This window comes from Strigops habroptila, chromosome 15, assembly GCF_004027225.2.
Source record: "Strigops habroptila isolate Jane chromosome 15, bStrHab1.2.pri, whole genome shotgun sequence".
NCBI lineage: Eukaryota > Metazoa > Chordata > Aves > Psittaciformes > Psittacidae > Strigops > Strigops habroptila.
In genome coordinates this window covers 6,855,251-6,869,155 of record NC_044291.2, presented here as the reverse complement: position 1 = coordinate 6,869,155, position 13,905 = coordinate 6,855,251, and the positions used below count along the sequence as shown (strand labels likewise).

Here is a 13,905-nt window from a genome sequence, read left to right as displayed (position 1 = left end):
TCAACTTGCAAGATCAGTGAGGCCAGAGCAGCTTGGTTTCTGTTCTCTCTGGTGGGGAGCATCCTGCTGAGCGTTTGTTGAGAGTTGGTGCAGCACTGGAAAGTCATCAAAGAGGCCAAAGCAGCCAATAAGAGCAGAGCTCTGGGTAATCTGTGTCCAAAACCTCCTGATTAATATGCCAAAGCAGGTTCTTAGAGAGGTATCTTACACAGAGCTTGAGCTGCAAGGACAATGGGTTGTGATTAGGTATTGTTCAGAGCCACTAAGTGAACCAGCAACAGAGAATAGATGGTGATTAGAAGGTGGGTGCTGGGTCATTGTCATGCAGGGCTTCGCTTGCCCCTGTTCTCTCCCCTGGTTACACACCTGTATTGGAAGCGGGGTGTAGGGAAGAAAGTCAGTGTTTGATTTTCACTGATTCTGCATGATTTTCCATCCTCCTTTGTGACAGAAGTTATGTGCATGCACTGCAGTTTGTTTTACAGAGTTAGAATTTCTACTCAGCCATTCACAGACTTTATTTTCTCTGCATGTATATTCATATATACTTTGCTATACTCTGCTCTAGTACCCTGGCAACAGCGCTGCAGCTCCTTTACTCTGAGCTTGTCACATAACCCATGACTCAATGTGTGCTTGCACCTATCTTATTTAATAATAGTGCCTGTAACATATTAAGTGGCTCATCACTAACGTGCTCAGAATGTGACACAAAACAACACTTATGTTGCCTTTACTATTGGCTCACTTTATTTTAGACTTCCTTAAGCAAATCTCATTCATGACTGATACATTACTTAAAGAAATGAAATACATAGTATGTACTAGTCTAATCCTTTTTACTTTGCCTGATGCTTTTGGAGACCTTAACACACTAGGCTGCAAACACTACCAAAAAAAGACAAGAAATGTACCTCCAAAAGCAGCTTTCAATAATCTGTTCACAATAATGCACTCATGGAGTCAGCAAGTGATTAAAAAACTTAACAGTACCTGACTCTTTTTAGTGAGTTTGGTGACGCCATATAAGCTCAAAGTCCAATACTATGTACTTTTATGATGGTAGATCAATACCATCACAATCATACAAATCATATGCTGCAATTATTAATAAAGCCATTGTCATCTTTTTAATCATATAGAACATTTGGATACAACAGATATGAAGAAAACCAGCCCCTTACTAGATGAGTGAATTACAACGTGTGTGAGCCCACACTTTGGAAACCAAAGTCCAAATTCTCTTCACTTTGAAGTCAAGGTATTCATCTGTGAATGATCAGTTATGAAAAACTCACCTCCAACTCTCTGACTATCTTGATGATTGACTGTTGAGACTGTGCAGCACATTTTTCCTTTACTAAGCCCTCATTTTTCAGTTCAAGTTCTTCATTGGCTCTCAGAAGGTTCTTGTACTTATTCAGGAGCTCCTGCAGTTCTGCATCCTTTTCTTTTACTGTTCCATCAAGTTTCTAATAAAAGAAAACAACGAGACAGTTCTACAGAATTTATTCTAGTTTTAAATTGCAAAATAGACAAACAAACAAAATGCAGGAGACTATCCCAGGATGATCCAGCACGTGTTCTTTACCACACAAAGGAAGAGCTCAATTTAACAAAATAGAAGCAAAAAAAGATCCATCTTTCCCCAGCTATCCAATCTTTCAAGCATTAAAAGCCAAGACATGCGTCTTGGTCTCCAGACCAAGTTGAGAGCAACCTCAACTATTATTCTTTGCATTGCTGGTTGAATACCATTAGAACTTTCTAGGGTTACACCTCCAGCTATAGAAAACCCTGAGCAGGGGTCCATTATCATTCAGGCAGCTCCCTCCTATACTTCATTTTGAATGGGCTCCAAAAAAAGCAGATTAAATATTTCAGTATCTATACTTCTTCCTCAACTCCCAGTTTCTGCACAATAAACTGACAATCAAAGGCATTTCAGAGCTTTTAAAGTATCTTACCACAACAGTGAAAACTCTACTAAGTATTAGTAAAGCTTTCTTCCTCCCTCTGTCCACACGCTTCATAAAACCTTAACAAGAAATCGTGTTGAATGCCACACACTATAATTATATCTCTATTCTGCAAATACAGTGTTATAGAAAGTGAAGGATTATCATCCAAATCAATAGTAATTCCAAACACAAGCGTGATTTTGTATTAATTCCTCATACAAAAAAATCAAATTATAACTTTCTACTTTTCATTTCAACTTCAAGTCTACCTACCTGAAGCAGGAGATCCTTTTGACTGACGTTGTCTGTTAGCTGCTTGATAACTAGTTCTTGGCTCTGCAGCTTCTGATTACTTTCACTCAGAAGAATATTGTAATGATGTTCGAGCGCTTGTTCTTTCTCAGTCATTTCACCATGTAATTTCTCCAGCTGATTTCTAAGATCCTACAAAACAAGTGAAACTGAATATTCAGCAAATCAACTCTTAAAAGTTTAAGACTAGAAACCCATATTATTACTTGAACTTGCCATTGCTTCAAACTACTCCTATCACTTAAGAGTCTGGAGAGTGTATTTAATCCAGGCTCTTTCTCTTGGCATCAACACACAATGAAAGAAAACTTTTAGATGAGGTGTCACTACTGTCTTCTAGGTTGTTATTGTTTAAATGCCTGTGGTACAGAATGACTGGACTTCAAGGCTGTTGGGAATATCATGCACGTACATGTTGTTGCTGTCAGCATGAACACTTACTTCTGAGTCCATTTACTGCCTTACTAGAAATAGGAGAAAATTGGTTACGGGTGATTCAGTTTGTCATTTGCTCTTTTTCTCATCACACCATGAAAATTCTTGCACTAACATTGTATTACCAGTTCCTTTTGCATCAAACAAAAGGTCACCAATGTTAAAACATTTTCTTTTGGCAAGAGCACAAACTTCAAATGACCACTCGGGTCAGTCTTGTGATTAGAAGCTGTGAACAGAACTACAGCTTGATTCTGGCTCTGTTAATTACTTCCTGCAGCTCCAAGATTAACCACATCATCTCCACAGCTTAGCTCCCCATCAGCCCATTTTGCCTCTAAAAGACAGAAACAAGCTCTTTCAAGAGCCTCATGCAGCAGCAAGTCCAAAGGACTCTGAGATCTGTTCGGATCAAGAAGGACTACTGCAATGCAGGAAGCAGTATCTCCTAGTCCACAGGTCACACACTTGAAGCACACCACAACTATAGCTTTCTCCTGCATTCCTGCAGATCCTGTTCCACTTCACTTGAAAATCCACCATCTGTGGCTATCTGTGGGCTTTCAAAGCCTGACCACCTGACAAAGCCTTGGGTTCCAAGCAAGAACATCAAACAATTCCTATTCCTTACACTTTGCTGTGAACTGGCTTCTCTCTCGTCCCACCCCTGTCAGCTGAAGGAGGCATAGCCTGCATATACACTAGCTCACTGCATAAACTCTTACTGCACAAAAAGATCCAGAGCATTTACTGTATGCATGCAAAAAGAAAAGTAGGAACTTGTAACAAAGGAGCTATTGTCTAAAGTTAAACAATTACAACTTACAGGAAACTTTATATTATCTAAACTTCTCTTCAGACCCAAAGAATCAGGCAACACAGCCTACACCTTGAAATAAATGTTTTCCATTTATTCCCCAAAAGGGCCCATTTGTGAAGTACCATAAGCCCTTTAAATAGTTTGCACATATGGTAGTCACCTATAAACTTTACATTTACCTCCAGTGGGATTTCAAATTCAATAGTTGTTTCCTATTCTAAGTACAAAGAAATAGTACTAGTGACACTTTAATTGCAACCTCTTTACAAACTGTTTTATATCCTTTTCTTGACTTAATTACCTTGCTTCATGCAGGTTCACATCAAACCCTTAACATCAATTTTACTACTCAGTGTTTTACCTCTGTTTATTTTGCACATTAAATGCAAATTGTCATTTATAATGCCTTTGGTTTACTTGCTTCATTTTAGCTTCATTACCAGGATTCAGCTAAAAAATCCCTAATAGCTCCCCCCAAGAAACCCTCAAAAGCTATTCAAAGAATGATTAAGCTTAGACCTTCAGTTCTGAAAAGTAATGAAGTTCATTTTTTCAGGATCAAAAGAACTACTTCCTTAACTAAGAAAACTGAAGACTTGCAGAATCAGGTCCCAGTTTTGTCTATAGACATAAACTCTTCAATATGTTTCTATTTCTTCCTAACTACTAACCATAAACTGGAATGTGACAGAGCTCTCTTGGAAACACTGCAAGGTCCGTCGTTTGGCTTCAAGGGATGGAGCTCTTCAAGGGGGTCACATAAACCCTATTCACATAGAATATGTCAATTGGAAGCAAAGGATCAGCTGCAGCGTTATAGCTGTCACTGCATTGCAAAGTTCACTTCTTGGCTTTCCATTTTTACATTGTTTTCATACTATCATATCACTGAGAGGCTTTAAGTGAACGTATCATGTTAGGCAACTTCAAAGGAACACTTTTGATCTCTCCTATAACTCCAAGTGCCCAATACTCTGTGACTTCTCTTTATGAAAACCATAAACAGCTTTAAGAAGGAACGATGATAGACTTGCATAGATAGAAAAGATGCTGCTGCAATAACAGTACTACACCGCTATCATCTACTCTCAGTCATCCTGGTGTATGCTTGTCAGGTACAGAAACCATGCCTCTGCCTTGCAAGCAGCAAAGAAGTTATGGCTAGGTTTATGGAAAGAGGTGGACTGACAAGGCATACAATTGTGGAGTAAGTAAAACAGCTTGCAAGAGATTTCCAATTTGCAGCTACTTTGCCTCTACTATTGCTGCCCCCAGAGTTCCCTAAATCCTTCCCAAAACAAGCGAGGGTTGAGAATGAAAATTATCTTCTTTACCTGAGCTGGAATTCTGTAACACACAAAACTATCCATCACTATAGCAGGTTGCTCGAACTCACTGACCACTCAAATTGTCTGGGAGAAAATCTATTGGTTTCTATACATTGAGTTGCAAGGATAATATAGTAGCTACAGCTCTTAAAGCATAAACTTTGCAATTCCCTCTGCCAACCTTTCTCCCCAAGAGACTTTTCTATGATTAATGATAGTTGAAGTAAGAAAATGAATGTGAAACACTCTAATATAGAAGACCAGAGCAGATGCCTCCCCCTCCTTGTCAGATGGAAAACAGTTTGGTGAATAATTGAGTTGTGAAGCTCCAAAACCTCCCTCTCAGGCTTCCTAACTACAGATAGGAAGACTAAATAATAAATTCTGCCTAATGAGTTATTCTGCATTTCCCCAACCAACTGATCAAATATGAATACCTAGTAAATACACTTTAATTGTCTACACTTAGGCCTGGAGAGAGAATGGGTACTTGAAGTGTTTATTCATGTAAATGTGAACAAACTCTTTGATCAAGAAGCACTGAATCTCAGTTACAGAGACAGTAACGTGGTGGACACAAGCAACATTAAAGATGAGATTACGTTCGTTCCTCATCAATTGTATATAAGAATATATATGCCCAAAGTTTCTGGTTTCAAAGAGCATAAAGTGATGCTGAATTACTGCTTAACAGCAGCTTCTGGAAGTACAGAACTGGAACAGGTTTTGCTTTTAAAGTTGACCTAGTCAAAAGCCAGGGCATGCACCCACTGTGAGACAGGGATGTTGTTCAAGGACATCTACACCCATTCCTCCAGAATACTCCTAATGCTGGGCTCAGTCTGTGATTTGCATGATTAGCTCGCATGTAGCAGTCTTAATTTAGTTCAAACTTCTTCCATTCCAGGACAGTAATGCCCAAATCATCTCCAACCCAACTGGGTTTACAACAGAGCAGAAGTACTTTTTCTGGATCTCAAGTTTCGGAGGTTTTTTAATAGTTATATGCAAAAATGTGGGTTATCCTAATTGCAAGATTGAAAAGTCACTGAAAATTTCCCTGTGAGTGAGTGAAGAGCAAAGAGAGGAGCTCATTACAGATGTCACAGGCATTTTCTGCAGTTTACACACATTCAGGCTGGTTTTTATTCTAACAAAATCGGGTTTTATTCTAACAAAATAGAAACACTGATAAATAGGTATCCTGGAGTATAAATATAACTGCATTTTTAAGGCTGTCTCATAAAAAGTTTGCAGCAGATCACTGAAGTGCTTTTCTATTTGTCAAAGAGCAAAATATCACAGCATATTTTTTTCCTCCCACATAGCTACTACTTAATGGGCAACATTTCACAGGCAATGGTGCTGTATCCAAATGTACTAGCAACTCCTGAAATTGAAGCAGCTGTTCTGCAAGGAATAGGAAATAGGGTAGGGATATAATTTTTACAAGACTGCTCATCTTTTGGCAGGAATGCTTTTCCCCAAGGAACTAGTCATTTACATGAAAACCTTGGACGTAATGGAGGCAAATAGGTTTCTGTAACACAAGTAACTTTGAATCCCCGGGCAACTCCCCGCTCAGCCCTATTTTTCCTGCCTTTGCTATACAGAGTTACAATCCAGCTCCCCTGAAAGACAGAAAAAGTTCTGAGTAGAGAAGACAGTTAAATATAAAATACTTTAAATCAATAAAACGTGCTCTTTGTGGCTGTTTTACTGACAGGAGCGATCTGTTCTTTCTCTCCTTAACCTCAACACCCTGAAGAAATTTCAAAGCACACCAAAGATAGAGACTCTGTGACAGCAGCCTAACCACAGTTGACAATCAACCCAAAACGCAAGTTAAATTGGGGACAGGAGGAGGGCGAGGAACTAGTTTGTTTGTAGGTAAAGAGACCCCTCTACTGGTTTTAAGCGAGATTGCAGGAACAGCAATTTCCACCCGTACCTGCTTTATTAAGGTCCTTATTTGAGAACTGAACCAAAACAAGACAAGCTCATTTAATCTTTTATGTAATTTAATAAAGCAGGAGGCTAATCCCTAACTGAAGAGGACCAGACTCTGCATGCAGGCAGGACTCACTCATTAGAGAAACGCTGCCCTAATGGAAGCTGTGGTTACAAATCCACATGAACAGATAGAGGTGAGAGGTATGTTTTAATGGCAACCTCTCAGCAGAAAGTGGTTTTCTTCCTTTTCAAAGGAAGAAAACAAGGATCCTGATCATTCACTTGGTTGCTGGGAGCAGAAGCGCTTATCTGAATGCCTACAGCAAGGTAAAAAACCACCCTACACAGAATATGAAGCAAGCAAAGTTAATGAACAGATACAGCACATCATTTTCAGGTTAAATTGTGATCAACTAATCCTCTGCTTTGGGAATTTTACAAGCAGAAATAATTAAATTGCCTTTTAAAATGAAAGCCTTTGCAGTGACCCTGTTATGATAGCAAAAAGCTGAAGTTTTGCCTAAGGTTGCAGCTATTGGCTACTTGCTCCTGTTCTGCATTAGAACCTTGAAGTTGAATTTAAGTAGTGTAATTTAAGATGACGTAGAGACATATAACAAGAGAAATGCAGCAGAAATATACAACACACATTGTCGTGCATATTCAGATTCTCTCATCAGACAGAGACCAATAGCAACCATTTAGCGCTTCCAAAGGCTAACGATTTTTTTCTAGGACCTAAGCCTATCAAAATGATATTTAACATACTTTTCAATGCACACTATATGCCAGGCAATCTTCTTGGCCACACTCTTTTCAATACTGACTTTAGGCAAATGCACTTCTATTTCTAAAAATCATTCACATTAAACCCCTCAATTTGTTAGAAAAGGAGATGCTCAAAGTGCTAAATTATTTTTAAACTCTATGAAATAAAGAGTGATAATAACATTAATGGTTTTGTCACTTCTGCTCTTCTGTAGTTGTGCTTCATCCAGCTCCTTCTCCATTTTCTCTCTTTCTAAATTCAAATCGTTGAGCTCTTGATCAGTCCTTTTAATCCTCCTTTGTAGCTTATGATTCTCAGCATCCTTTGTAAGGTTTTCTGAACGCAGCTCTGCTAAGAGGGTCTCTTTTTCCATCAAGAGAGCTTGATAATCCGCAGCACCCTGAAACATAAAGCAGCATTCAAGTTCTAAAAGGGTATTTTGTAGAGACTGGAAGTCTTCACTCCTGTTGTGTCCAAACCCAGACCCCCACACCTCTTTCCAGTGCTTCAAAACTGTGGTGCAAAAATGCAGTGGAGTGATAGTTACTCAGACAACAGGGAAAAGATAACTGAACATCTTCCCAACTAATGTAACACAACTTTCAGTGACACCCAGTGCAGGATAACAAAGCCTTAGATAACTAAGAATTAGATAAAGGTTGACCTGCAAAGGAGCCCATAGTGCAAGTGAGATCATATTATTATTATTGGTTCCCAAAGCTCTTACTACATAAAGCTTTCTCCTTTGGGTCACTTTGAATCCAGAGTAGGTCAAGTAGTTACCAAGTCATAAGCATATTGTTTTATATGAAATAACATCTGATTTATGTTCTTCCCCATCACAAACTGGTAGAACTGGCCTCAAAGTTCACCACACGTGACAGGAGTAGTGGGCTATGCAGCATGATCTACTCACAGAGAACTGCCTTCAACTCGAGTGTGCAGCTAAGTAGTAGAGCTATGAGGAGAAGGGCTTGCTCTGTCACCCCTTATGCAATATGGATTCTGTGGACAGGAGGGATTAGTTGCATACTTTTTCAACCTAGAACTTCTCAGAAACAATTAAGCTCTCATCAAAACAAAAGGGTTAAAATTAGGGAAGTATTTCAAAGCAGGACTTCCATGGTATGAAAAAGCAAACATTAGCTATAGATTCACACCCAGGCCAAAATGACCTGAAGAAGAAACAGGATATGCTTTTCTATATAAAGCACACTTCAAATTTGGGTTTAAGTGAAATAAATGGCTTTTGAAGAAATGGAGGTGAAAACTAAAGATTACTACTGCATTATACTGTGAAAGCAAGAAACAGTGCAGTCAGTCACAAAAGCTTTAGGTGTGTGTACTCTGGACACGAGCACATCAACCTCTTCCATTCCTGCTAAGCTCAGAAACAGAGCAGATGAACAAACATCATCATGGAAGATTCATCACTGCCTCTAATCCATATTAGTTACTTTTATCAGACTTAGTTTTAGATGAGTTTGAAACCATTACAAGAGACATTATGTTGTCTGCTTTAATGTCAAATTCTTACTTCCCCCCAGTTTACATTTTAAGACCTTTATAATGCATAATTCATCATCATAAAGTCCTTTCTCCTACACACACAGGAAAGCATTACTAAATCACATCTCCCAAATAACACGCCACTGTTTTATAAATAGTGGTTTCACATTTATTATACAAATAAATCCCAACAGGTGTCTCATACACAGTTCAACTCTGCTAACCTGAAGCATGTGTTGTTACCATACTTTTGGTACAAAACCCAAAAGATTCTTAGGTCAACAAAGCAACCTTGATATCGTCTCAGCTCCACAACTGTTCGTGGCTTTATTTTTAACTCATTTGGGTTTTACACATTTCTCCCTTAGTTTTCAGTTGTTACAAAAGAAAAAGCTCGAGAAAAAGATAAATAACCTGATATTTTATCACTCTGTCCTTCAAATTATTTGGGAATTGTTTTCAATGTAAGAAAAGAAATCAAACATTTTAAAGTCATTTCCACTTCTCTGCTTTCAGAGCTACAAAGCCCTGCCTGCTGTGGGGAATTATGGAGAAGGGAGAAGCCACATTAACTGCTTGCTTCTTACCTTGAACTTTTGCATGTGTGCTTTGTGAGTTGCCTCTCTTGCCTTAGCCAGTGAAGCATTTAGATCTTCAATTTCAGAACCAAGCTCCTCATTCTTTAAATAAAGTAAAATAAACACTATGTAGAAAGAGTTATTTCCAAGGGACGGTGCTTCAGTAATAGCTATCCCACCTCATTACCCATACACCAAACTACCCTAAACAAATACTTTACAAAACAAAACCATCAAATATATCATAATTAATCTTGTATAAGTAAGTTCTGGTTCTTACACAGCACTCACTACACTGCCTGTCGCTCAAGTTGTGTATTACCCATTCTTCCACAAAATCTGAATTCCAGCTGACGTTGACCTTCTCCTATTTTAGCTGACTTTATGACAGCTCCACTTACTCAACACCACAAAATACTTCTCATACCTTTTAAGTGGTGCTCAGAGCTGATAAAAAAATCAATGTGCAACTGAAAACATTTTCCATCAAACTTTTTAAGTGCTTTTTCCTTTCTCTTCAAGTCCAAGACCCGAAACTCTAAATAAACAGAGCTGCTTACAGGTATGACAGCAGTGATTAAGGACCCACTAGAAGACTCCTAATGGTTACAGTGAGATACAGTCAAACTTGCCCCACACATAACACATATTTCTCTCCCAATGATAGTTCAGCAAGATCATAGCCATCATACCTCTTTTTCCTTTGCTTTCAATGCAACAGTTAGCCCTTGAATAGTTTTATCCCTTTTCAAACCATTCTTCTTTTCAACAGCAAGCTCATTTTCTCTCTCTTGTAGCTCTTCTTGAAGTGACTAAATTAGATTATGTGAAAGTTGCATTAACTTCCCACTAAGAGATACTGTAACTGCACATTAATAAGTACATTCTCTCAGAGTTCTTATATCTTATTACTTAGGTTACTAACATAAAATATAGTCCCAAATGCAAGTCATCATCTTAAGGATGTGCCTGGAATACAGTATAAGAAGCTTAATCTCATGAGCTGGCCATGAGTATCAGCTTCAATGTGATGAGTGCACCTATCTGCTTTACTGAAAACTGCTTCAAAACCAAGGGGAGCCTTCCTGCCACCTAACATATAAGAGAATTTACCAGAGGACTTTGCTTTGCATCAAGGCCTCTCTGTAACTATGAGTGTGTAACAGAAGGGATCCCAACATGCACTGTAAGTGGTTGAGGAAAGAGAAATAAAACCAGAACTTACCTGAATCTTTTTTTCAAAGGAGTTTCTCTCATTTCTAAGCTCCATTCTAATAGCCTATATGAACAAAACAGTTGTTAAGAGTCAAGTAAATTCAGTCTAAAAATGCAAATGTAACTCATTAAACATTAAAATGAATCAAAATGAGGTTAATAACATTGGGGAGGAAAAGAAAAGCAACCAACCTCAGTATATGCCTTTTGGCAGGAATATACATCTATATATGATTTTAAAAATCATATATAACAACAGAGTTGTGTGAAGGGATTCATCATGGGTTTTTCTCCACTACTGCATCCCAAAATGATCACACAGTTCATCATAGAATCAAATAGGTTGGAATAGACCTTTAGGATCATCAAGTCCAACCATTACCAAAGGACTGCCAAGAGCACCACTAAACAACATCACTGAGGGCCACACGGTTTGAACACTGTCCACCTCCTACGAAATGCTTAAAGGTGACCCTGTTTTCACCTTGACACACAAATACTCTTGGGAAACCAGGGTAGTTTTTCCTGACAAATTCTGATTTAATTGCAAGACCACCCAGACCTGAAAACTTTTAATTCCACACATTGGTTCCAATCACACAAGGTTCTCTTGTCTATTCTTTACAGAAATCAAAGATGTGCAGGTATTGATCAATATTAACTCCTAAAACCAAAGGGAGGGAAACTTCTCAGCAGCATGACAGCCTCCACGATTGCTTTCTTAATTCTGCCAGCTTTAATTTATTGTTTGAATAACCAATGGAGGGAAAAAAGACAGACAACAAGCCTTAAATAAAAGCTGTTTCTACATGTCAGCTTGCAGGATATCTGTCTTCCTGTTTAAGAGCCAAGTGAAATAGAAGGCTGACTCTTAGCACCTCTTGTAAATGAAAGGTTAGACTTTCCTTTTATTTCATGAAGGGTTTTTATGCCTGTGGTAAGAAAAAGCTTACCACAGCTTTTTCTCCAACCTATAACAGTAGAGATACCTCCCAAAACCAAACTCTCAAGTCACATTCTTAGCTTCTTTAGCAGCTGTGGCATCTATTGAGGGATAGATTAACATCTAGCATTTTTCTTTTTAATATATACTTCTGTAAAGCAATTGCACAGTATCTATAACACAGGCACAAAGTCAAGGGGAAACATGACCTCTCATTGAATGAATGGTAAAGCCTGGATAATAAGGATGAATATTGACCAGCAAACCACAATATAACCAATGAATGTTATAGAAATGGAGAAGGGAGGGAGGGAACAACCATGGAGAAGAATATTTTAAAAGACTGGCTTAAGTCACTCACATATTGTCATGCACAAAGCCTTTAAAATCCTACACCACATGAGATTGAACAGTTCTGTGTGTTCAGTCTGCTTCCTCACCTCTATCTCACCATCTTTTTCATGCCTCAAAGCACTGGTAAGTTCTGTGATCTTTTCTGCTGATAAGTTCCCATCATAAGATCCACTCTGAGACTTTTCCTCTTCCAGGTGTTGAATTATAGCTTCTTTACTTTTCAATGACAGATTCAGTTGCTCTATAAGTCTAAAATTATAAAATCAATATTAATCTTGCATCATCTAGCACCAATCCTCCAGCCATTGCAGTACATCTTGCAGACAATTTCCGTAGGTGAAGACTCCAAGCAATACCTATTAAACCTTGGGGAGGACTTTCACAACCCTTTCTCCCTCCAGAGAAATCAGAAAAGGTGAAGTAACTTTACAACAAGCAACAAATAGGGTTGAGCTCCCTGCAAAGTGCTCATTCTTCTTTTCAAATGTCAACACTTAAGCTTCAATACTTTACTTACATCATCCTTTATAGCACACACAAAAAGCTTATCAAGCTTCTTCCACTTCGTACACCACCATATCCTTACGTGTCATCACTGAGTATCCCCCAAGTACCCAGTTACATTTATATTTGTAGCTAAGCTGGTTCTCATTTCACATAAGCAAAGAAAAAGTTAGGTCAGCACTACCTTGGTCAATGCACATCTTGCCACTCCCAGTATTCCAACAATGTTCATGTTTCCTGACAGATATAAGGGTTATTATGGCAAAACTTTCTGGCATAAAATGCCAGCTGTGATTCCCTTTGTATTTTGTAGCCTAAATGGTGAGAGGATCTTTTTAACACAATATGAATTCCAGATGTGCTACTCCCAGACACATTTAAGGCATTGCACATTAATATTTGATTCACTTCAAGAAGTCAAACACTCTCTTCTTCCATTAGCACTATGTTTTTCTAGCCCTGGGAATCTACACTGATCTACCAGCATGCAATTATAGAAGCTCCTGCTAACACTGGATCATGGAGGGGAAGAAAAGAGAGGGGAAAACCACCAAAACCAAACTAAAACCTTCATCATACTCCATGCACTGACCCCATCCTGACAGTTTGTTTCCACACTTCAAGCACTATTATCACACAAGCTGTCAACTAGAGTACCTCTGAAAGGGACTGGGTTTAGAACTCCTTCCCAGCTCAAGTCTCTCCGGAGAGCAACTGTGTTCAACGCAGATGACTAACAGATAGAAAGAGGAAGACAGGGAAGGGGAAAGGAGGGAGATAAACTTGAGAGCCAGGTTATAACTAAGTCGTGGCACATAAGGTGCAGTATCGAAACTTCTTAGAACAGATTGATAATTTTAGGCCACCATAGATTGCAGATTTGCAGTTTTCTATCTGTATGCTTTTAGAACTGTCTGGAACACACTGCAAACCTTGCTTTGGCCCTACCATAACATAAACCCTACAAAATGAAAAAGCCTCAGGCCAACATAATTTTCTGTTACCAGGGTAGAGCAATTACGCAGTGACTCACAGAGCAGCTACCTGCAGGGCTCAGCCACAAACAGATGGGAAAGGATACTCCAAAGTATAAGGAATCATAATAATCTTGATCTCCACTGTGGGCTCATATCCCCAGACTAAGCAAGCTTTACTGGGAGGCTTGCCAGGCTTGTATTTGACCCTCCATATCTAAAAAAGAAAAATCCTCCAAAGTATTGAGAT

At 38.7% G+C, this 13,905-nt stretch overlaps 1 protein-coding gene across 8 annotated transcripts in view; it reads right to left on the bottom strand.

Annotated features, from left to right (window-relative positions):
- Positions 1–13,905, bottom strand: part of CDK5RAP2 (CDK5 regulatory subunit associated protein 2) — an 81,218-nt gene that overhangs the window by 54,321 nt on the left and 12,992 nt on the right. For 3 of the 8 annotated variants that reach the window (XM_030506876.1, XM_030506882.1, XM_030506881.1), the window contains 7 exons: positions 12,264–12,426; positions 10,891–10,944; positions 10,358–10,477; positions 9,675–9,767; positions 7,760–7,978; positions 2,235–2,405; positions 1,299–1,472 (listed from right to left, as the gene is read on the bottom strand). In XM_030506876.1, coding sequence (XP_030362736.1) covers positions 1,299–1,472; positions 2,235–2,405; positions 7,760–7,978; positions 9,675–9,767; positions 10,358–10,477; positions 10,891–10,944; positions 12,264–12,426 — 994 coding nt within the window. The remainder of the gene's footprint in view (positions 1–1,298; positions 1,473–2,234; positions 2,406–7,759; positions 7,979–9,674; positions 9,768–10,357; positions 10,478–10,890; positions 10,945–12,263; positions 12,427–13,905) is intronic. The other 5 variants (XM_030506879.1, XM_030506877.1, XM_030506878.1 and 2 more) reach the window with 5 other exon arrangements.